The 26,088-nt window shown below is 39.4% G+C and overlaps 1 protein-coding gene across 1 annotated transcript; it reads right to left on the bottom strand.

Annotated features, from left to right (window-relative positions):
* Window positions 1-325: 325 nt before the first annotated feature.
* On the bottom strand, window positions 326-24,223 carry DDX52 (DExD-box helicase 52). The gene is made up of 15 exons (XM_027870572.1): window positions 24,093-24,223; window positions 22,628-22,844; window positions 22,098-22,237; window positions 17,661-17,846; window positions 15,526-15,669; window positions 14,621-14,732; window positions 13,930-14,002; window positions 13,470-13,673; window positions 12,866-12,956; window positions 7,549-7,671; window positions 7,232-7,382; window positions 7,050-7,125; window positions 4,003-4,074; window positions 3,309-3,401; window positions 326-1,335 (listed from the first exon to the last, which is right to left on the bottom strand). Exons 1-15 carry the CDS (start codon window positions 24,177-24,179, stop codon window positions 1,242-1,244), a joined length of 1,863 nt encoding a protein of 620 aa, XP_027726373.1. The 5' UTR covers window positions 24,180-24,223; the 3' UTR covers window positions 326-1,241.
* Between the last annotated feature and the right edge of the window lie 1,865 nt (window positions 24,224-26,088).

Here is a 26,088-nt window from a genome sequence, read left to right as displayed (position 1 = left end):
ATGTATATATTATATATATATATATATGATATATGCATGTTTAAACATGTATATGTTTACAGGTTTCCCTGACAGAAATTGAGGGCAGGAACTTCATCATTTTTACCTATTGGTGCCTGAAACGTAATATGTATCTAATAAATGCTTGGTAATTGATTTGAAATTTGTAAACAGTGTAAAGGAGGCATAAGTGTTATATAATTATAGCTTTTCACAAGGTTAACTAGGCTCCCTCCTCCCATTAGTCCACATTAGTGAGCCTTAACTTTATTAGAACATAGTATAAATGTTCTAAATAAACAAACAGTACAAACTGAGGAGGCCATTTCTGTGAGTCACATTCTTGAGATCAAGAGACTTTTTATTCCATAGTACAAAACCACCATTTACAAAAGTGCCAAGCCCACATGCACCAAAGAATAGTTTCTATTTCCCTATGTAGTACATTTGGCAAGGATTAGCTTACTAGATGAAATGAGAGCATAAAACCCATAGGGAGGCAGACACAGGAGAGTGGTACCAAAAAGATATCAAGTAATAGGAGCATTCATTCCTATCAGGATAAACCACAGATCAGTTTTCGACAAAAACCAAAGAGTATAGGAAAAGATAGGATGCAATGACGTGGTTAAGTGGTGGAAAATGAGGTGCCACTGACAGTGATCTAACTCTAGCAACACGATGGCAGAGGAGTTTGGTGCTTCCCTGATAGAATGAAGACCATAACAGAAGAGCTCCAGCTCATTTCTAGGGGTTTAACTTTGCAGTGCCCACCTCACAAAAGCATCCCCACAATAAATGAACATGTTACGTCTGACTTCATGGCATGTGGCTTTCATGATGCTTTATTCAAGATGTTCTCAAATTCTCAAGTGACAGCTGATGTTTTACTTTGTCTTCAGGTGCCATGCAGCAGTGATCATTCCCTCCACCTGCAATCTTTCTGAAATGATCACCCATACCTGGGTGTTTCTTGGCCCATCTGTGCACTAGGGTCTTCTTTAAGAAGTATTCCCTGTGAATTCAACTCACAAACATTTCCAAGAATAGTTTTCCTTTCAAAGTATTATCCCTAAAGGCACCTCTAAGTTGAAACTTGATATGAAACAGTGATAGCACACGATCACCTATCACTTTTGGTACTGACGGCTTCTTGGAGTTTTATTTCAGTCTAGGAGATAGGCGACTCAAAGTGTTCCATGAAAACAGCACTTCACTTTGGGATGCTTAAGGCAAGGGAATTATATTTCTGGAATAGTCTTTGAAGGCATCTGATTACTATTTTTGGTTTTAGTAGGTGCTGTCTTCTTTTTGGCATTCTGATGAGTAATTTTTCTGTGAAAAAAAATCAGGGAGCAATTGAAATCAGTAGCATCTCCTCCATAAGGCCTCTCCAATCCTTCCCTGCCAAAAATGCCCTTTTCTTCTTGGGACCCTGAATTGCACCCTGCACCTCTCTTGAACACATCTACTCTGCAATATCATAGAGGGAATCACATTTCCATATGTGTTTCCACTGAGAGTATGACTTCCACAATGGCATCTCTCCCAGGACCAGTAGAGTGCCTTACACAGAAATGGCATTTAATAAATGGCTGGAGACCAGAGATCCAGAGCTGGAAGGGCCTCAGAGACATCGCGTCCAATCTCCTTATGTTGCAGATGAGGAAACTTCCTCGGACTTCAGATCCAAGGCACTTTTCCTTGTACCACCCTGCATTCTAATTAGATTGGACTATCTGCCCAATTAAGAATGCCTCAGTCTAGGGGCAGCTGGTAGAGCAAGGGAAAGAGAACTAGGCCTGGGGTTAGTAAGCCCTGAGTTCAAATCCAGCCTCAGGCACTTACTAGCTGTGGAACTGAGGCATGTGACTTAACTTCTGTTTGCCTCAGTTTCCTCAACTATAAAGTGGGGATAATAATAGCACCTACCTCCCAGGGTTGTTGTAAGGATCAAATCAGATGACATCTGTAAAAAGTGCTTTGTATAGTGCCTTAACACATAGTAAGTGCTATATAAATGTTATTATTACTATTATCATTTCATTTTTGTCTGATTCTGCCTACATGCAGAACAATTTCACAAAATAAATTCTCTTGTTTAATTAGAAGCCCCTCCACTTCTCTACCTGTTGCACTCTTTCTTTTCCTTCAAGGCCCAGCTCAGCTACCACTTTCTCCATGAATCCTTCCCTAATCCCTCCCTATCCCTGATGTTTTTTACCCCTTTGTTGAACTTTGCCTACATACTCATCATATTTGAATTTTCCCTGCATATGGAAGGCACTTAATGTTTACTGAATTGCCCAGTAATCTACAAAGATCCCAAAATGAGAATCCTCTAAACTATTTTCAAAATCTCCCCAACTTCTCTCCACCCTGCCTGACCTTATGTCCCCACGACTCCCAAATGTAAAATCTGAGGCTGCGCACTTCATTGTTCTCTGTACACATCATGGTCATTGGGGCTTACGTGTAACTGGGAAAGAAAAACCTTCTACATAATGAGCTCACCTATGTCAAAGTATACACGTTTCTCAGTTCATGACATTCCCTCCACTCACACTTTTCCTTCTGCCCAACTAAAGCCTACCCATCCTTAAGAGGTTACCTATTGTAATCCCACAGATTTCTTTCTTTGAATTTCTATTATTGCTTATTTTTTAAAAGATTGTTTTATTTAATTGTGTTGGTTTTGTATCCTAAACTTGAGAACAAGCAACTTTTGGACACCTATTGTGCCTTATACCTCTTTGTATCACCTATGGCGTTTAATTTAAAGTACTGGGTCCACAGTACAGCTCGATAAATCTTTGTTCACTGAATGAAAAAGAAGCATATCTATCTTGTGCTGTTTCCATTAAACAAATACTGCAGAGTAATGGAGAAATGTAGTATAGCCCACTGCTGGAAAAATCTTGCAACATGGAATCCATGTCTCAATTCCAAAAGCAGGAATCTATGACTTCTGGAAAAGAATTCCTGCTGGCCATGCAGTAGATGGTAGGTGGTGGGGATTTTGATTGGTGGTAATGTCAGATCCTGTTTTAAAAAGGTAGAAAATGAGAGCCCTAGGGTACACTGACCAAAATATTTCAGGGTCACTTACTAGCTGTGTGACTCTGGGCAAGTCACTTAACCCCGACTGCCTCACCAAAAAGCAAAATACTCCAGGGCTCAATTCCTGGGCTATCAAAGCTGCCGAGTCACCAGCTGCTGGACTGTATTAAACTTTTCATAGTTCAAAATAAAGATTGTCATACTCCCTGATGGATTGGTACAGTAGCTATTTCTAATCACATACTTACTGTTCGTTTTCAGGGTTTTCTAGGAAATACTTAGGGGTTGTACTAATGCTCTCTCTTTCCAATGGTTTCTTAATCATCTTCTTCTTTTGTTTGCTGAGAAATACAGAGAAGAGAAGGCAAGAGTGAGATTAAATGCAGTGCAACTAAAAATCTGCCTCTGGCTCTACCCCAAAAGCAATTTTTTCATCCACTGATTTAAACTGAAACTGTGTTTTAATTGCACAGATCACCACCCAGCATGAAGCACTAGGTGGTATTCACAAGATGCTGCAGAGTTCAATTAGTTTTAAAACGTTCTAACTTGATGAAAATAGTACTTTGTCCAACTTAATGAAATAAGCACTATATCTGGATTCTGTCTCTTGAGGGAGTTTGCTCCCTTCCTCAAGTTTAATGAGCTAAAAATTCCCCAAAACAATTAGTCCTATCTTAGTTGCATTTAGACAGTAAGAAAAAATAATCCCAAATGTAAAATTGCTAGGAAGGAGACTGGCAGGTTGAAAATGTGCAGTGATATTTACAAAGCTTTGAAGACAAACACTTTCATTTTAAAGACTCAAAACAATGACACTTTTCTGAAAAAAGAATTCACAGAATTATCAAGAGAACAAATCAATCTATTTACTCTGCTGGAAACAAAACTTGGATGCATTGCTGCAATGATAAGCAGTCCTGTTAGACAGTGGGATGTTACCTTGGAAGCTTGTGGAAACTTCTGATGTACTCTGGCACAGGACATCCTGCCTGCTGTATCACATTGGCAACACTGAAATATAAGCCCATGGTCATAAACTGGTATCTTATGAAATCATTGTCAATGTCATCAAACCCCTTAAACCACCAAACAAACTCTTGATACAACAGCCCCAGGCTCTGTACATTAACAATTATCTGATGTTTTGCTGCACTAAAATGATGTAATCACACCCACATTAACCATGGAGGACTTGCTGAGAGGCTTGATAGTGAGACTAATAAACAGTGACCTGATGGGAGAACAGGATAACAACCAGCAGTTAAGAACCTGCTGCTACTGGTACTTAAGCACTGAGATACATCAGTGTATCTCACTGATACACAAAGGTCCCCGTGTATTTGATGCCAACAAGGGCCTTATTCTTTAGGAGACAATGATCAAACCCAGTCAAGGCTGGGAAATCAAAATCACACTAGGCTAGATTTTCCCTGAAACTACTACAATACTTAAAATACAAAATTCCACTAGATCCCACAGGCTGCCTCTCTCCAAGCTTTTTAAGTTTTGATGTTGTTTCATTAAACCCTCCCAATGAAGACCCTTCCAACCCCATAAAACCCTCTTTTGTAACATGAGTTAAACAAAACATTGTTCTGACTAGTTTTCCGACATTGACTATATCTGAAATATGCATCTATTCTACACCTATAGTCTACCACCTCTCTAAGGTGGGAGGCATGTGAGCTTTATGCTTCACACACCAGATGAGTTCTCCATTAGCACAAAAGTAGTTCAGAGGCAACACAAAGGCTGAAAAATTCAAATCAAACTTAATAAATATCTATTAAGGTGCTGTGGTCAGAAGCTGGTGTTACAAAGACAAGAACAATATTATTTCTTAATTTCAAAGATCCCGAATTCTATTTGGGGCAGTGAAGGGTGGCGGGAGTGAGAATGTATCATAATGGGCATATAGATAAGTACAGAAGAGAATGTACTCTAACCATAGAGAAAGGTTTGTGTTAATATAGATGTAAGATGTAAGAGGAGATGTAAAACAAAGCTTCCAGACTAAACATTACTGTAAGATACTCATAAGGAACAGGGTCTGGACTTGTGATTTCCTTCGTATAGAGAACCCCTAATGTAAAGAAACTCCCTCTACCAATTTATAGTATTAGACTTGCCTGGGGCATTGGGAGATTAGGTGACTTACCCAGAGTAACAAAATTAGCATTAGTGAGAGGTGGAATTTGAATGCAGGTTGTCTGTCCTAGCTTCTAGGCCATCTTTCTATGCCAGGCTGCCTTTAATTATACTGAGGGAATAAAATAGAGTCTAAGAGCCTGGATTCTGAAAATGTTTCCTATATGTAAAGGCTTCACCAAAGTAATTGCTACAAATAATATTGTGTTGCTTTATTATAAATAGAGATGATGATGTAACCTACCTAGGTAGGCTTATTGTCTACCAAATAACTGACAATTTTATTTTTCTTGTTAATCCTAAAAATAAAAACCTGTTCTCAGCACAAAATAGGCCAACATGCCAAATATCTTAACAGCTGAAACAAAGCACAGCTTATTCTTGGCCATACATTGTACAAAGATTGCACTGTTTTTAACAGAACCCAGAATTTGGTGATTGTGTGAAAGAGCATTCATTCCTATAAATAAGCTTGCAAAGATGTTAAAATGAACTGGGTTTAGTGTCCTATTTAATATTACTGGCTTAATTGTGTGATTAGACATAGATTGATCTGAGCAAAATTTTTAGAGCAAATAATGCTTGTGAAAACTCCTGCAAGATAAATCGATTCTTTGTTGCTAAGCTAATTCTGATCCTAAGGAAGAGCAAAGAATTTTGTCCAACAGCTCCCCACTGGAAAACTGAAGTTAGCTTTTCTTGAAATCCAAGCTACTGATGGTGTTATCAGGTACCTCCTGTGATTGGGCTTCTGATTTAAAGAGATGACCCCCAAATTTACTATGAATATGGTCCTATCAGGAAATCGCTAACGGACTACAATGCAGTTAAAGCAAAATTAAGAATATAAATCCTTGGCTTTTAATGGACTATGAACTACTGTACTTTGTCTGTCTAGTAATACATAATTTCCTGAAGGCAACAAAGTATCAATGAACCAGTCTTTTTCTATGGACAGATCTGGGAACTAAGATTAAAGTTTGGGGATACCTGCATTAGCAGTTCCATAGGACTTTTGTGAGAAAAGGTGCATATAAATACCTTTAAGCTTTGTGCAAAAGTTGTCCTTCCCCCTTCTACCCCTTTTCTTTCTTTTATCTAGGCCTCTCTTTCCTCTGCTTTTCACCTTCAAGAAAAGGATGACCCATCTTTTTTGTTTTTCTTTTATGGCTATCCAGTATTAGTCCTGCTGTGCTAACAAAACCACAGGACTGAAAGTCAAGAGAAAAAGATTTTGGTTCCAGCTCTGCTTTAATTAGATATTTTGTGACCTTGGGCAAATGGAAACCTCTGAGCTGTGTGGGGACAAATACTTATACAGTGAAGGAGTTGGACTGGGTGAATTCTAAAGTCATTTCCAGTTCTCAGATTCCAGGATTACATGACAAAAAGTTCTTTTCTAAAGGAAAAAGAGGTCTTCTAATTAAACATACCTGCCACCTAAAAAGGATGCTATTGTAAGGAGATCTACAGCAGCCTGTAATCAAGGCTGAAAAGGCTGCCAAATGTAATTCTAATGATGATTATGTACAGTTTGGAATTATAATAGATCAGCTGCAGTGCTCCCAGAGAGTCCTAAAGAACAGGAGTAGAAGCACTGAACTGTCCATCCTGAAGTGAATATCTCCCTGGGGAGATGTTCTGCTGAATTTTCCTATTCTTTGAGTAAAATCTGGTAGATCATTCTGTGGTAGGTGAACAGAATCTGGGACTTAGATAAATGTCTTTGATAACAAAATAAAATGTTGAATAAAAATTTGACAGAGGAAACATAAAAATGTTCCCATTAGACATATTTTCCAACCAAAAAAAATGTTGAGTCATATTTCACAGTTTACCTCCGTAATAATGGCTTATCGTCTTCAGTGAAGAATGTAACAGCCTTTCCTTTATGTCCTGCTCTTCCAGTTCGACCTAAAAAGTCACAACCAAAAGATTATGGACCAGGCCTTGCTCTACCCCAGATACAGAAGTGTCATAATTTCCTTTTTGTTGAAATAAGAAAGGAAGCAACACTCACCTATCCTGTGGATATATTCCACTGAACTGGTTGGAAAGTCATAGTTGATTACTAAGTTCACACCTTTAAAATCAATTCCTCTTGCTAGCAAGGCTGTGCAGATGAGGACCCAGATTTTTCCTGCTCTGAAACTATGGACTGTGTTATCTCTCTGGTTAATAGGAAACAGATTAAATATTAGTTGTCAGCTAACCTCCAAATTCCACTTAAGGAATGGAAAAGAATGTACCATATTAATTTGATATAAAAAGCATCCATTTAAAAAAATCCAGTAAAGATAAATTTCAGAGAGTTTCTATAGAATATATTACTCTCACCTGCTGTTGAGTTCTCTCTGCATGAATTACATCCACATTAATATCTTCATAAATGAGTTCATGGAAAAGTTCTTTAGCTCTTTCAATGGACTGAACAAAAACAAGGACAGGTGGGTGGAAACCCTGAAAGAGAAAAAGGAAAATCGGCATATACAACAATAATTCTAATAGGTTTTAAATTTTTTGGGGGGTGGGGGGTGGAAGCAATTAGGATTAAGTGACTTGTCTAGGGTCACTCAGCTGGTAAGTGTCTGAGGTTACATTTGAACTCATGTCTTCCTGACTCCAGAGCTGGTGCTCTCTCTACTGTGCCATCTAGCTGCCCTGGTTTTACATTTCTTTACAAAAATATACTCTCCATTACCAAGTATGTTCAGTCATTTTTCAGTCATGACTCTTCATGACCCCATTTTGGAGTTTTCGTGGCTAAGATACTGGAGTGGTTTACTATTTCCTTCTCCAGCTCATTTTACAGATGAGGAAACTGAGGCAAACAGGGTTAAGTGACTTGCCCAGGGTCACATAGCTAGTAAGTGTCTGAGTCTAGATGTGAACTCGGGAAGATGAGTCTTCCTGACTCCAGGCCCAGCACTCTACCCCATGTAGCTGCCCATAATCAAGTGTATAATTTGTCAATGTTTCACAATGTGAAACTACCACTCCACACACTTTTAATAATTTAATTTGTCCAATCTCCTTTCACTGCCACACTTTTCCAACAAATGGACTATGCCCACTAGGTCACCATTTCTTTACCTCCTATTCTCTGCTTACAAAAACAAAAACCATCCTTTCACCTTTACATGGTACCACATCTGTACCACCACAAGGACAAGGCCCTGGGAGCCAGAAATCACCTTGGACGACAAATATTTTATCTCTAAAGCAAGTGGAGAAAGATGCCAGCCAAGGGCAACACTGGCTTATAAAATAAACTCATTTATCAAACATTGTGGAGAAATATGGCAGCTTATAAGCAAAATTATTGTATTAAATAGAAAGCAAGGGAAATGAAGACAAGTCTAAAGCAGCTTGATATAGGACCCAAATGAGGTACATCTTAATGATAGCACTTACAGGCAAAACTGGCAGAAGGACACAAATGAGTACAAATGGAACAAATCTGTCAGTATTTCTTTAAAGATCAAGTTGTATTGTCAGTGAAAAGAGACCACATTTGGACACTAAAATCAGTTCATAATGTGCTATAAGAAGTAGAAATGACACTAAAGAAGATAAAGCTGGGAAGCCTGGGCTAGACCAAGCAAAAACAGAGGAAATTGTGTTGAGGGGAACATGATCTTGAAATCATTTTTTAGGGAAGGGAAAGCTATATAAAGAATAGAAGGAAAAATCAGATGACATCAATATCTCCCTCTCAGAAGGTGATTAAAACTCCTGATTGATGTTCTATTTTCCAGTCTTTATAAGAATGGCTTACATGTATACCAAGAATATCCTTGATGAAAATATGATAAGGGAACAGGAAGATTTTTCTGAAATGATTCTCTAGAGCAGACCACATCATTATAGTAATGCAACTGACTAAAGATTCAGAGAATATAGGATCCCATTGTGTATATTTTAATAAGCATTTGACTTAGAAGCAAAACAGTGTGAAAAGGTTCTTTGTCAATAGTCACTCACTCAAATGTTAAGATCATACAAGATTCCTTGATAAATGTAACCCAGAGAAAACACTATTCAACCGTACTTTGGTTATTGCCAAATGAGGCATGAAAGAGGGAAATGGACACCCACCAAATGTGTGCACCACTATCAGAAAGGATGTACTGTAAGCCTCAAACAGAAGAGGGGCTCCCTATGGATAGTGAAGTCTCTCTGGACTCCTTTTTGCAGATGGTATCATGGTAACTACATTAAGGTCCAGAATGTCATAGGGCTGCTTAAATGACCATTCAAGTGAGTGACTTGCCCAAGGTCATAAAGCTAGTAGAGGCAGAATTTGAAGTCAGGTCTTCCTAATTCCAGCTCTCTATTCACTATAATATGCTGCCTCTCGGTATTGCTGGTACGGTTGCTACAAACAGCCAGTTACAGATGGCCTGGAAATAAGCAGGCATTAGGGGGTAGGCTGGATTTAATTTGGGAAATTATGCAATTGTGAGTGATCCTGTGGTCAACAGGACAACACATGCTGGGAGCAAGCATGGTGCAGCACGTTTCCAAAGATGGCCTATCCTCAAGTTAAGATGCTATAATGAATAGCATATAAAGGTCTAAGGGAGGAAATCCAGGAAAAAGTATTTAAACATAAAGGAGATGTGGTCACATAACAAGAGCAAAGCAGAAAAGATGGACAGCTTGAGTGCTCTATTGGTACTTCCTAAATGCAAAGGTCAAGAGGACAGGTTCCAGCACTTGGTTGGATTCACTGTGGAGATCTATGTAAGAAAATGGGCAAAAATCACACAAGATGAGGTGTAGATAGGCTATAATCTGTACAGAGAGGGAAGGAATATTCATACTGATGAGATCAATCACTGAAATACTCAAGGGTTGTATTTTTGGTAGGGAGTACAATCATCATCTATATGACAGAGGAAAGAAAACTGATCTGTTGTTCTGTTACTTGTCTGTGACTCCAGAGCTAATAAATGTCTAAGGTGAGCTTTAAAACCATGCTTTCTGACTCCAAGTCTAGCATGCCATCTAGCAGACTACACTGCTTCTTGTAAGCTTATAAAATTGGTTTCTGTCCCTCAAATAAATTCAATAAACATAGTTAAAGTACACTCACCTTCAATATTTATCATCCTTGAACTTTCAGTCACATTTGACACTGTTGACCATCCATTCCTTCAAACAATATTTTCCCTGGGTTCTGTAAAAATGCACTTCCTAGGTTTTCCTCTTGCCTTTCTGAGCACCGTTTTCCTATCTTTTTAGTGGCTGGTTCCTCCTCCTCCAATGCCCTACCTGGGGGTATTGGGCATGGTCTAATTCTAGATTCCCTATGTTCCTCTGTTTTCACATGCTTTCCCCCAATGAACTGATCTTCTCTCATAGTTTCAAATATCCCTTCCATGTTGTTGATTCTCAGATTTGCATCTCTAGGCCTGTCTTCTCATTCTCACCCAAGCTCTAAACCCATATCTTCAATTGATGATAGGACCTCTCCATTTGAATAGTTAACTAAAGCTTCAAACGGAACTCATTGCCTTACCCTTGTCAAAATCAGCCCTCCTCCCAATGTCTGTCACTGAAACCAACCATTCTCTTAGTTATATATATTTTAAATATATATATATTTGAAATTGAAGTCATCTTTGACTTTTCCCTCTCATTCATCCCTCTCTATCCATTAAGTTACCAAGACCTGTTATTTCTTAGTAATAATAATAATAGCTAATGTTGACATTGTGCTTACTATGTGGCAGGCACTATGCTAAGTGCTTTACAATTATTATCTCAGTTGATTCTCATAACAACCATGGGAGGTAGATGCTATGTATCATCTCTTTCTGCAGATGAGGAAGCTGAGGCAAATAGAAGTTTAAGTGACTTGCCCAGGGTCACTCAGCTATTAAGTGTCTCAAATATCTGATCTGATTCATTCCATTTCATTTGGCCAATCAGTTATCATATCTTTTAAATTTTCCTGAGAATGTGTCTCTCACCCAACTAATGGCCCTCCTGGTGTCATAACCCTAATCCACATACCTGAAATACAACAGCTTCTAAATTGTCTCTTTCCTTCCTGATCTATCCTATTTACAACAGCCAAACTCATCTTTTATAAAACTGGCTTCCATCATATCATTCCCCTGCTCAAAAACCTTTAATGATCTGTTGTTTACATAAAATTCTGTCTTTAACTCAGTTCACATCAGTTCAGCCTTGGCACACAAGACTCCCCATAATCTGAGTCCCACCCTTCTTCTTCAGCCTTACTCTCTTACTACTAAATGAATGAAACAAGTATTTGTTAAGCATTAACTACGTGCATTACACTGTGCTAAATACTCTGCTCTGCCAGATGAATCCCTACATTATCTTCTGAGGACACCATTTTCATTACCATCTCTTTACAAACACTATTTTCAAAGTGCTTGGCATGGTGCCTGGCACATAATAAATGTTTATTCCCTTCCCTTCCCTCCTTACTTAGGCAGTTTCCAAATGGGAAAGCTTTCTCCTCTCTTCAGTCCATCCTTTCAAGAACCAGGGAACTCCAACAAGTTTCATCAATCATTGGAATCCACAATGACTTCCTTTTGAGCTCCATAGCACTTCCTGTCTGTATCATTCTTTTGGGCATGTACCTAGACATTGTTCTGCACTAGTTACTTAACTGCTGAATGTACATCTTGTCCTCAGCTAAATGCTAAGATCTTGGAAAGCAGGGGCTATTTTATCTTTTCTTTGCATCCCCTTCAGTGCTAAATATGCAGTAATCATTACCTGTTGAATGAACAGTTTAAGAAGGCTGGACTAGATGACCTCTAAGGTCTCTTTCAGCTATAAATCTGTGACTCTATGATTCTTTTGTTTGGGGCATGACAGTGTTTGCCCTCATTTTAGATGGCACTGAAAAAACCACTGCAAATTTTGATTAGCACCCTTATGTCTTTATTGTGTGTTTGTAACCATCATAATTCTATTTTGCTCTGTCTTGCTGTCCACTCTCTCCTTTTCCCAATTGGGCCTAAGTTACAATTAACATATTATCTTGTTGAATGGAAATGGAAAGATTTGCTCAGGTGAAGGAAAACTGATCATGAAGCACCAGACTAAGAGTTAGCCAGGAGCCCTGGACTCCAGGCTTGACTGTGATGTTTATTAGCACCCAAAACTCTAGACACATCTGCAACTACTCTGAGCTTCACTTTCCTCTTTTTTTTTTTTTTGGTGAGGCAATTGGGGTTGACTTGCCCAGAGTCTCACAGCTAGGAAGTATTATGTATCTGAGGCCCATATTTGAATTCAAGTCCTCCTGACTCCAGGGCCAGTGCTCTATCCACAGTACCTAGCTGCCCCCACCTTCCTCTTCAATGAAATGACAATTGTATACATTACAAACCTTACAGAGTAGCTGGGAAGACAAAATGAGATAATGCATGCCAAAGTGACTTCAAAATGCAAAGTTATATAAACACACAAAGTCATTACTTTTGTTACCATCACCTTCTGAACTAGTAAGCTCTCCCTGGCAGCCAAGTTAGGCCCAAAGGGCTTCTGCCAACGCAACCCTGGATTATGTAATAGGTAATGACTAAAAAACGCTTATGCTTTTCTCCCTAGGGTCCATGGCATGGTTACTCTGACCCAGGTTCATTAAGAGGCTCCAGAATACCTTCTTAATAAGGTCTCTCATGGCCAGAAGTTTGCCTGTCTCAGATCCAACAAATAGGAGTTCTTGTTCCACAGTCTCTGCCGCAGAATTCCTAAAAAAAGAAATCATCTCTCAGAGAAGATATCATGGTCTGAAAGAGCTCAGAATTTTACTAAATAACTGTTTGATTCAAAGTAGTTTCTAATGGCTACGCATCTGCCCCCTGCCCATTCATGTAACATATCACTAATGAGACACAGTATAAAATCAATCCAAATGAAACTTAAAAGGGGAAAACAGAGACAAGCAGATCACTGACAAATGAGTTTCTCATAATGTGGCCCTTCTATTCTTAGGTTAGCCATCAAGAAACTAAATTGGCAATAATGAACCACATTTTCACAGCCTGCTGCGATGGGGGCCACAGAACTGAAACAAAGAGATGAATAGAATACAATATAAAAAACCAACTAATATTTTAAAAAATGAATATTTATCTATCTATATATCTATCTGTCTGCAGGTGTAGAACTCTTAATTCACTTTAGGCCAAGAAACATCTCTCTGATGTGCCAAAAATGGATTCATTTATTAAAAACAGAAAATGTGGCAGTAGCAGAATTACCTTGCTCCAATGGAAACAGAAACAACACTGTCCAGGTTCAGTTTACACCACTGTTCCACATCATGTGCAAAAGTTGCACTGAACATAGCTCTCCTGACTTTGTGAGATGTGCATGCTAGGAAAATGAAAGCCAGCTGGTCTCTGAAACCAGTCTTTCCATCTTCAAACAATTTGTCAGATTCATCTACCACCAACCATTCCACACTATGAGATGATAAAACAGACTTATTAGTTAGTGAGCTGAGAGAAGAAGTCACTCCTTAATAATAATAACAATAATAATAATAATGATACAATAATAACAATACAATTTAAATGATAAAAATAACACCAGTACTGACTGAAAGGGAACAGAGAAAATTTCTTATGGCAGGAGGAATAACTGAGGATGAAAAATAACCATTTGAAGGAAACATATAAAACACCAAAAAGGACTCATTAACACACTCTGTATACATACTTTTTTAGATCTATTCCTGGAGGATCTTGTTTTAACAAATAAATTAGTCGATTTGGAGTAGTCACAAGAATATCTACAGGAAAAGCAAATAGAACAAATAGAATTCAGCCTCCTCAGACTAAGAAATTTAACCTCCTTGAATTTTCATGAGGATCTTGAGAAAAAACAAACAAACAAACAAATGATGAAATTAATGAGACAACAGCTACCAAGTTCCTGTTCCCTAGTGGACCTCTGCCCAGGCTAACTCAATTTTAGCACACGTGCATTATCACAATTCCTTAGATCCTACAGCAAGAACACCCTAAGTGGAAAGGACAGATGTGGCTGAGACCATAATCCAGGTCTTTGATTCCTAGTCCAGTGCTGTTTTCTAGGCGGCTTCTTCTTCTTTTTTTTTGGTTTGTTTCGTGTTTTTTATTTTTAGGCAATTGGGGTTAAGTGACTTGCCCATGGTCACACAGCTAGTAAGTGTCAAGTGTTTGGTCAGAGGCCAGATTTGAACTCAGGTCTTCCTGACTTCAGGGCTGGTACTCTATCCACTGTGCCACCTAGCTGCCCCCTCTAGGCTTCTTCTGTAGACACAACTCAACTGTGTATGTAGGACCTCACTGTTGTCCAACACGATAATATCTTAAAAGCAATTACTGAAAATCCCTTGTCTATTGACATCCTCAAATGAATCTCTTACCAAATTTCTTAGACGATTTAGGCCCAAACTTCTTGGCTGCCATGGCTGCCTTGTGTATCATATGTATTCTGAATCCTGTGCCCTCAGAAATTCTTACTAACTCTCGATGAGTCTGAAATACACAAAGGCAGCAACGAGGCATTAAAATAGACAATTATTTGCTTCATCAATAAAGTTCCATCAATATATTCTTGTGAACTCCTTGGACTAAACCCCTAATTAAATCTATAGGCTAGCCAGGAATTTTAGCATTTGGGAATTCCAAAGTCCATTAAGGAAGGACAGGCCATTTCTTCCAGAACAGAAAGCTAGCTCCAAGGAATTAAAGACACAGTACAAAACTAATACTCTGCAAACATCTACGTGGTGCTGTGCAATTTCTAGACTACAGCAATTTCACCAGATGCTTCACTTACAGTTCAAAAATAGATGGGGTTCCTATACAATCCTGCTTTTTCAAAATGAAGCAAAAGTTTCACTTTTGGGTGGAAATTTAAAGGTTTTTTAAACCTTAGGATAGCCCTTTATCTCAGAGAATCTTAAAAGCATTTCATAAATAATTTAGCAAAAAATTTTATCTTTTAGGAATAATTACAGAGAGAGTAAAAACTTGTTTACACGCATTGTGAGTTACTCATATAGAACAGGAGGCCATTAAAAGCACAGAGAACATTAAGCTTTGCAGGAACTATGGAGCAAACTCTATAACTAGCTTGTGTGCCTTTGAGTAAGTCCCTACCCCTTTCTGGGTTTTAGTTTCCTTCTCTGTAGAATGAGGAAGTTAGATGAGATGACATTATATGATGGATAATCAAACACTCTGCCCTAATAAGTTTTCTATTTCTCCAAAGGAAGACCACAAAAACAGTGGCCAAAGATGTGGTCCTCCAAGAAGAAAGTCTTACCTGACCGGCAAGTTCTCGAGTGGGTGAGATGATCAGTGCTCTGAAACCTTTATTTGTAGGTTGTTTCAACTGCATTAAAATAGGAATGCTAAAAGCCAGGGTCTTTCCAGATCCAGTAGGAGCCGAAGCCAGCAGTTCACGACCCTAAAGACAAGAATACACTGAGTACTATGAAAGCCAGAAAAAGATTTGCTAAATTTTTTATCTTTAAGGACAAGTTCAAATGCCACTTCGATGTCATCTTCCCTAGTCTGAAGAGACCCCTTTCTTCACTCTGAGCTCACAGAACTTCATTGGTGGTGGTAATGATGGTGGTGATGATGCTGGTGGTAGCAGTAGTAATGATAAAAGGAGCTAGCATGTATCTAGAACCTACTATGTGCCTGGCACTATCCTAAGAGCTTTACAAATATTATCTAATTATGATTATCACAACAACCTTGGGAGATATGTTATAGCATTACCTCCATTTTACAGTTGTGGAAACTGAGGCAAACAGAGGTGGGTGACTTGCCCAGGGTCACACAGCTAGTAAGTGCTGGAGGTGGGATTTAAAGTTAGGTCTTCTGTACATTCTATCCACTGTGCCACCTAGCTGCCTCTGTACCTCTGGCTGCTTGGTACCTCTCTCTGCATGTGTACACTCATTCTGTGGTATAATTATCTGTGTATATATGCTAAATTGAAGCTCCTTGAGTTCAGGGCCACATCTTATCCATCTCTGAATTCCCCTCATTGACTATCAAAGTTCCTTTGTAAGTAGGCATTCAATAAATGTCTGCTGAATTGAGTAGAAGCTGACTTTCAAATTCTGGTCAAACATTGTCAACAATCACCACAGAAATAAGACCAAAACTGCAGGTAACACTTCTAATCACTCAAGTTTTTTAAATGTTTTATACTGAAACTCAATATCTTTCCTCCAACCTCACATCCTCTCATACTATTTGCTTCATCTTGGCACCACTAGATTGTTACGAAAATTTGTACTTTTGCTTTTCAGCTTAAGGTCATTTCTGTTTCCTCAAAACACAAAGTGTATAGCACCTAGCATAATTTATATTTGGTTAAGTAACAAATGAATAGAAAGTTTCTAGCAAAACATCACTGTTAAAACCAACTTTTGCTAATGGGACCGAATGAGAGTAGAGATAATTGAAATAAATATAATCTACACATCTCAATTTGTTCTTTAATTAAACTTTCTATGCCAAACCTTTTACTATAGCAAAGTAGTAGAAATGACTAATTATTTCTTTCTTTACTCACCACCTGGTAGAGAATTGAATATACAAGGGGATAAGCAAAAATTAGGAGGCAAAAGGAAAAGAAAAAAGGGTCTGGTTCCCAAGTCTGATTAATTCAGAAATATATACACACGGTTTTCATAAAGTCCTTGTAAAGTTTAATACTTTTTATGACGTGAGCTGTAAATAGAATAGAAGCGATCTTTAAGTAGCATTTTAAAAACACATGTGTCAAGACAACTACACGACATAATTATACATAACAATAATCTCTAGCAATCTCTTGCAAACCACTTTACTCATCTGATCCTCACAACATCGAGGGCAGGCAGGTCCTGTCATTCTCCCCATTTTATAGGATGAGGAAACAAAGGCATCTGAGGTAAAGTAACTCGCCCAGGGTCTCAGAGCTAGGAAGTGTCCAAGGCAAGATTTAAACTGAGGTCTTTCTGGTTCCAAACCCAATACTCACTGAGGTTATCTAGTCATCTCATTCCATGAAAGCAAAAATAGTTACTGTGGACCTGAAGGGAAAACATGTCCTATAGCTAAATCCACAGCAGCCATGAGCACAAAATGAGCTTTTGTTGTTGTTGTTAGCTATTCATTACTAAAAATTTACACTACAGAAAGCTTCAGCTTTTAATAACTAAACAATCAAGAGTTCAGAAACTATATGAAAACTTTATGATGAACCCATACTTCTGGAATGTTTTCTGAGAGAATGGACATAATGATGAGACCCAAAGTAAGACAAGCAAAAAAAATGTAGCTGGTACAACTAGAGATTTCAAGAACAAGAAATAAAAAGTTTAAGATCCCCAATTCTGAGCATAGTTCCACTTAGCCTGAGTGGTACAGTCATTAAGCCTAGACAAGTAGACTCACATGAAGCATGATGGGAATTGCTTGCATTTGGATTGGAGTGGGGCTCTGGAAACCTGCATCTAAGATGTTCTGGAGTAGTCGAGAGTGGATCTTATATTCCTGGTCAAGTTGCTGAAATGAAGCAATGGGTTCTGGAAGATCGGTTCCTTGGATGTGAATTTTGTGTTTATTTCGGAAACGGTTTATCTGGAAAATGAAGCCAAATGGTCTCTGTGAAATCAGCCAAAGATATTTTTAGGAGTAAAACACCTGGAGTGATACACATTATGATTGAATTGCTAGTACTGAACTTCAGAGCACATTAAAAGTGAGAAGATCTGGGGTGCTATAGCATATATTTGTTAAGCCCTATAAGGAAAGCAGGGAGATGCATCTTGAGCCCCTCTCAGAAGCCAAAGAACACCAGAGAGTGGCCAGCACTTGTCCATGTCTTCCTTATATTTAACCTTTTATCTCCTACTTTACCATCTCAAAATGTGAACTCTTAGAGGAAAAGTAGAGTACCAATCAATTAATCAATAAACCTTTAGTAAGTGCTAACTATATACCAGCTGCTTTGACTGACACTGGGTGGTGATACAAATACCAAACTGACAGTCCCATCCCTCAAAAAGCTTATATTCTACCAGCGGAATATAACATGCTCACAGATAACTTGTTGAAGGATCAATACACTATGATCTGGTGGAGAAGTGACACCTCTTGAGGAGTATGGCATTTGAGCTGAGGCTGGAGAGGAGCTAGGGGTTCCAAGGCAGAGGAAAGGTGCATTACAGGCATGGGGGGCAGAATGGAATGGCACCGAGGTGGATGACAGAACGTCATGCATGGGAAACAGCAAATAAGTAGCTTTATATGGAGCACAGGGTGTGGAGTAATGTATAACCAGCCAGAATAGACAGGGTAGAGCTAGATTATGAAGCGATTTAAATGTCAAATAGATGATTTTTATGTTTTATCCTAGAAACAATGGGAAACCACTGGAGTTTTTTGAGAAGAGTGGGGCTGTCACACCTATGATTTAGGAATAACAATTCGGTGGGTGCATTTTTAAGGGGAGATACCAGGACATGGAAGACCAATTAGAAAACTACTGTCAAAAGTTCAGGTGAGAGATGATGAGGGCTTGAATCACTCTGGTTGTGATGTGAAGAGTTATATATATTACAAATGCTGAAGAAGTAGACAGACATTAGTTGGTGACTGACTGGCTATGGGGAAAGGATGGTAGTGAAAAGCTGAGGATAACTCCTAGATTTTGAACCTGAGTGGCTGGAAGAATGGTAGTACTCTTGACAGAAATAGGGAAATTAGGAGGACGGATGGGTATAAGGAGAAAGACAATGAGTTGTCTTTTGGACATGTTGAGATTGAGATGACTGTGAGACACTGAGATGGAGATGTAAAGCAGACAGCTGGATGTGTGGGATTGGAGCTCAGGAGAAGATGATTAGATATGTATATTTGGGAGCAGTATGCACAGAAATTATAATTGAATTCATGAGGTCTGATAAAATCACTTCAAGAGAATAGATCAAAAAGAAGAGAAGGCCCAAGGCATAGCTCTGGCTGCATCCATATGTGGAGGAGGAACTTGCAAAAAAGACTAATAGATAGAAAGAAATCACAAAAATCCAGGGAAGGGAAAGTGTCCAGAAGGAGTGAGTGGTCAACAGTGTCATATCCTACAGAGAGGTCTAGGATGGGGAAACAAGAAAAGGCCACTGGATTTAATAGTAAAGATATAACTGGTGAGATTTCAGAGAGCAGCAAGGATGAAAGTCAGATAGAAAGGGGTTGACAAATGAGTGGGAGGTGAAAAAGTAGAGGAAATGAATGTGAAGAGCTTTTTCTACGAGTTTTGCTAGGAAGAGATATAGAATGAATTTGAGGAAATGATGGGTTTAAATGATCTCTGGTTCTCTGTGCTACACTAAGCACAACGACAGCTTCAATATATAAGTCCTCTACCCTGTCAAAACCAAGTCAAAGAACCACTAAGAAGTTTGGCACTTCTTTTTTTTTTTTTTTTTTTAGGCAATTGGGGTTAAGTGACTTGCCCAGGGTCACACAGCTAGTAAGTGTCAAGTGTTTGGTCTGGGCCGAATTTGAACTCAGGTCCTCCTGACTTCAGGGCTGGCGCTCTATCCACTTCACCACCTAGCTGTCCCTTGAGTTTGGCACTTCTAATTCAGCTTATGTTCTATCTCCTAGTTCAGGATAAGGCAAACTCTGCTTTCTGGGCCAATGAGGCATGGGGTCTTGGTACATCCCACCCCTTGACAACCTGTAGGTCACTCCTAGAAACAAACCAGATTCTCTACTTCTCTCATTTCAAAACTGTCCTGACAGAGCTGGAAACCACAGGCAGCAAAGCAGTTGTCCAACAAACTCAGCTATACAAGAATGGCAATTTTCTTTATTTTCTTCTTTTATTTGTGATTTCTCTCTTCCTCCTTTCCTCTTCCTCTTTTTATCCCTTCCCCTATTTAAAAATGGAGGAATAGCTGAAATAACAAGTTCCCTAACTTCATCTAATGCTGCCAAAAGTAGCCTTTCTGAATACACTGAATCATCCAGGTAGGAAGGAATTTAACTCTCTGGTTAACTTCATTATAGGACCACAGATTTTAGTGATGAAAGAGACTTCGGAAGTCATTGAATCCAACTCCCTCCCCTCATTTTACAGATGAAGAAAGTGAGTCTTAATGAAATGCCTCAGAAGTAAAATGACTAACCCAGGATTACACAGCAAGTGTCTGATGTGGGATTCAGACCCAACTCTTCCTGACTTTATGCCCAACTTATGCTCCATATATAAAGAGAAGCTGAGGTAAACGAGGCTGCAGAATGAAAGGTAAAGGTAGGTACGTGACTTTATGTGGAAGTGCTCAGGGGCACAATGAGGTTACACTGATACTCAGTTGTTATGGTTACACAGGAAGGGGGAGGGGAGTCAGGGAGGGAAAACAGAAAGGTGTGCCACGCTGTTATATGATGCCCAGGTCAGAGCAGAGTGTCTGGGGGTGTGTGTGGGGGTTGTAGGGGGGTGGTGGTGGAAGAGAGGTTATTAGCTGTAGGATGGCACCCTAAAACAGCACAGAGTCAACCAATAAGCATTAAGTGCCTACTATATGCCAGGCACTGTGCACAATAGAAAAAAAAATGATAGTCCTTGCCTTAAGGAGCTTATGGCTTATTGTACACATACAGACATAGAAAAATTTATATAAAATAAAGACAAGGTAATTTCTTTGAAGGAGAGGTTGCAAGCAGCTGGAAAAATGAGGACAGGCTCCATGGAGAATGTATTTGAGACTAATTTTAAAGGAAACAAAGGATTCTAAAAGACAGAGATGTGGAGGGAAGGCATTCTAGGTATGGGGTACAGCCAGTGCAAAGGCACAGAGAGGGGAGAAAGAACAGCAGTAAGATCATGGAGGTCAGGAAAGGACAGTATTATAAAATAAGGCTAGAAAGGCAGATTGTAGGCCAGGTTCTAAAGGGCCTTAAATACCTAACAGGAGTTTATATTTGATCCTAGAGGCAATAGAAAGAAGCTACTAGAATTTATTGAGTACAGGATTGACATGGTCAGATCTGAGATTTGGGAAAAGGTATTTTGGAAGCCATATATAGCACTGACTTTAGTGGGAAGAGAAGAGAGAGGAGGCCAATTAGAAAGTTATTGCAATAGTCCAGGCAAGAGATGATTGGGGTGAAATAAGGTGGTAGCTATGTGAGTGGACAAAAGGGAACAAGTAAATGCAAGAGACTTTGTGGAGGTAAAAACAAGATTTGGCAACTGATGGCATGTGTGCAGTGTATGTAGGTTTTTTCTAGGAACGGGCAGTGACGGGTTCTAAATTTATTAGAAGACGAGTCTATTAGCAATTTGAAAGCAATAAGCTAGTAAAGGCTACATGATAAGGACCTGGTATTTATAGTCAAAAGGACCTGGATATGAATCTTGGCTCTGCCAATATTACTTATGTGACTTTGAGAAAGTGTCTTCACCACTTTGGGCCTCAGTTTCTTCATCCATAAAATAACACCTTCACGGCACAATGTTAGGGGACTTGGTTTCAAATCCCAACTCTGATGATTACTACCAGTGTGACCCTGGCCAAAACACTGAACATCACCGGGCCTCAGTTTCCTCATCTGAAAAAGTGAGGAGACTGGATTAGACGGCCTCTGGGGTCCCTTTCAGGGCTAGCTCCCATGATCCCATGGCTAGATGAGGTCTATGGTGCCTTCAAATACTAAACCTTTAATTCTTACACTTTAAGAGTCTAGATTCAACTCTCCCTCAAAAGAAATTCAAGACCCCCCAAAATGATCCAACCAAGTCAAATGGGAGGAAATAACAAGAACAACAACAACATGACATCAAGGAAAGATCCTCATGTTTTTGGTTTAAGAAATCAGCCCAACCTTCAGCTTTCGGAGCTGTTCCAATTTCTCTGCAGTTGGTTTATTTTCTCTTTTTCCTTTTTTATCTTTAATCTTGGCTTCCAGTGAGGACATCCACAGTATAGTTTCTTCTTCCTTGTTGGAACTGACTGAAATAGTTTCTAAGGTTCAAAAGAAAAAAATAGATCTTTGGTATACCATTCATCTTTCCCAGGTATTAAACTTGCATGTCTACATCCTTTGAAGGAACAACACTGTCCTCTTTAGTTTATAAATGTAATAGATATTCCTTTTGATTTAGAGATTCTTCACTTTCTGTGTTTCCTGGGCCCCTTGGACCAGTCTGGTAAAACCTATGGGCTCCTTCTCAGAATTATGTTTTAAAATCAGTTAAGAAAAAGGTAAATTTCAGTTAGATATTAATTAATTATAAGATAAAGATGTAACTTTTTTCCCACTCAAGTTCATGGACTCCCTGAAGCCTATCTGCAATTCCCTCCGGGGATTTGTGGATCCCAGGTTAAGTTTTACTGCAATAGAAAACTACTAACCAGAAGCTTGTTTTTTCTTCATCGTGTTTCGTTTTCGCTTCCTTTCAATACTGTTATCCTCCTCACCACCAGCTTTTTCCTGTAGTCTCTCCTCTCCCTTGGATAGGGTATTATCCAATGAGGTTCCATTTTCAGCTGGGGTAGATTTCTTGCTTCCAAAGAAGTTCAGTTCCTCTACCACTTCTGAGGAATCAAAGTCAAATTTCCTCTTTCCTAGCTGAAAACCAAATGATTTGAAATGAAATTGATTTATTGACTGTTTTCCTCCCAATCAGAACTGGCAGTAGGAAGACTTGTGCCCAGTATCAACACCAAGTATTTGTGTGCCTACTATAGGCAGAAGGGGAATAGATATTGAACTGAATATAAGAATCAAACCTTATTTTTGTTTTCAGAGTGGGTGGAAGCAAGGGTTTAATTCATAGTCCCTACTCAAAAACTTTCAATGGCTCACTTTTCCAGTTTTCATGAACTATAAACAAAACAACTTTGTCATTGTTCCTGAAAAAGGTTGTGTCAATCCATTCCCTTATGGCTCCATTTGACATCCCTGTAACTTTCTAAACCAAAATACTTCTATCAATCCACAACCACATAAGCTCCTTGAGGGCTGAGGCTGTTTTTCTTTGTATCCACATTCCCAGTACTGGGGCCCAGAGTTTTGCACATAATGTGTTTTTTCATTCACTCCCTTACTCATTCATACTATGCATTTGGCATCTAGCATATTACCTTGCACTTTACTTATCTTTTTATGTGTGTGTTCCCTTTTTTCCCTCCCTAAATTAGATCGTAAATCTCTTTCAGGAACCGATTCATTCAACAGGCATTGCTTTCTAGCGTAAAGCACTATTGCCAGGCCCACCGGAGGATACAAAAAAGTCAGAGCTCCTGCTCTTAAGTAGTTTGCTGGAGTGTCAAGACACAGACGCATAGAGTTAAACAAAAAGGGAAGGGTTCAACGACAACTCAAAGGAGGTCATGGAAGCTTGTGCTGAAGGGACTTCCGAGACCCTCCAAATCCAAATTGCCTTTTCAATACGGGAATCCGCTCGAGGGCACTTCAGTGACAAGGAACTCATTCCTTCGTCTAGGAGACAGCCCGTGCCACTGTCAGCCCTGCTCTGAACAGCTCCTTCTTTCTAAAACACGTGTTCAGACCTCTTGGTGTGTTGGCCGCCCTTCTGTGGACACTAAATCTGCTTCCGTCTAAAAGCCTAGAGGACTAAGCTCGGACACAAAACTCCAGATGTTGCTTAGATCAAGGCAGAACGGTGACATAGGGCATTACGTCATTAATGAGAAAACCAATAGTACAGAGATAGCGCCGTGCCCGGCGAGTTCAGGGCTCCACGAGCCGCCGAGGCCGAACGTGTCCCCGACCATCCCCCGAGGTCCACTGACCAAGTGGACGCACGTGTCCAGCGGGGTTCCAGCCCGTCCTCGCTCTCTCCCCCGCCCTCACCTGGAATCGGGCCGCGTCCGCCGGAAAGCGCCTCAGATCGAACTTAGCTCCGACGCCGAGGCGACGGAACAGATCGTGAGCATCCATGTCTAACCGGCAGGCCCAGCGGCGGCGCAGCGCGTGCGCATTGCTTCTCCTCTCAGCGCGGGGGTGGGAGGGAAGCGGAGAAGGAAGAGGGCGGAAATGACGAGCAGGGGCGGAAGTGACTTAAAGGCTACGCCACGCGCCGCAGAGCTAGCCGTCGCCTCGGGAACAGTAGCATCTTGGGAAGGGACTATAGATTTAGAACTTAATTAAATTAGAATTAATTAAATTAGAATTTTATCCATTTTTAATCTGTCTGTTTTTAAAAGGCTGCACTAAGGTTTGATGTGTACTATTGTATGGGTCAGTTTTAAGTCAGCTGAAGCAATAATCTTATGCGTGAACATTTTTCCAGGCTTCTGAGAAGCAGTTGAGGTATAGGCAAAGGACAGTCATTGCATAAAAAATAAAAAGAATTGAAAGGATATTAAGAGGCCGTTCTAAAAATTTTTTTTCAATCAACGAAAATACGCCTTCTCTCCCTCCTCACTTTCCTCCATTGAGAAAGAAAATAAAAGCAAAACAAAATCCCTGTTACAATTATGTATCATGGAGCAAAACATCCCTCCATTGGCAATGTCCAAAAGAAGTATATCTAAATCTGCATGCTGAGTACACTACCTGTCAGGGTGTTTTTCATCATGAGTCCTTTGGGATCTGGTTCTTCATTGCATTAATCAGAGTCCTAAAGCCTTTCAAAGTTGTTTGTCCTTACAAATACGGTTGTAGTATATATAACTTGTTTTCCTGGTTCTGTTTGCCAGCATCTGTTCATACAAATCTAAGATTTCTCTGAAACCATCCCTTACATCATTTGTTACAGCACAATAGAATTCCGTCACATTGACATACAAGAACTTGTTTGATCATTACCTAGTTAATGAGCACTTCAGTTTTCAATTCTTTGTCACTGCAAACAGAACTGTTACAAATATTTTGAACAAATGGATTCTTTTCCTTTCTTCAATGTTTTTGGGGTTAGGATCTAATATTGGTTTACAGGATAAAATGGATAATTTTCATTATGTATAATTAAAAAGGTTTTATATTTCTACCAGCAGAACAGCTCAAATTAAAAGAGTAACTGAAAATTGGGGGGCGGGGAATTTTTGCAGCAAGCTTCTCTGAGAAACAAGACCTCTCTCAAATAGAGAACTGAGCCAAATTTATAAGACTAAGAACCATTCTCTGATTGATAAATGGACAAAGGATATTCATGAATATGCAATTTTCAGAGGAAAAAATCAAAGCTATCAACAGCCATATGAAAAAGTGCTCTAAATCACTAAAACTAAAGAAATTAAAAATAAAACAGCCCTGAGGTACTACCTCATACCTATCAGATTGACTAAGAAGACAAAAATGATAAATGCTGAAGGGGATGTGAAAAAATACACTAATGCACTGTTGGTAGAGCTGTGAACTAATCCAATCATTCTGGAAACACTTTGGAACTTTGCCCAAAAGGCTATTAAACTGTGTATACCCTTTGACCCAGCTATAGTATTACTAAGGCCATATCACAAGGAAATAAAAGAAACAAAAAGGATTCACAAGTGCAAAAATATTTATAGCAGCTTCTTTGGTGGCAAAAAATGGAAAAGTTTGTAATTTTTTCTGGACTGTTTTTCCTGTGTATTTAGGGAAAAAAGGTTTCAATGATCCTCCTTTTTTTTCTTTCTTTTTTTGGCCTACCTTTTTCTATCTTACACCCCCCCCACCCCTTCCCATTCTCTCCCCCTCCCTAAGTCTCACTGGTAAAGTACTCTCTCCTTACTGGTGGAGATGGCTGCCCTGCCCTTCGTGAGGTTCGGGGGCAAGTTGTTGAGAGGCAAGAGCATTACAGCCTTTACCAGTCTACCCTTTGGGACTCTTCAAGGCACTTGCTTTTGAGAGTCAGAGTATCAGCCTT

Source organism: Vombatus ursinus, unplaced genomic scaffold (assembly GCF_900497805.2).
Source record: "Vombatus ursinus unplaced genomic scaffold, bare-nosed wombat genome assembly UNPS02014797.1, whole genome shotgun sequence".
NCBI classification, from domain to species: Eukaryota; Metazoa; Chordata; class Mammalia; order Diprotodontia; family Vombatidae; genus Vombatus; species Vombatus ursinus.
This window is presented reverse-complemented; position numbering and strand designations above follow the sequence as displayed.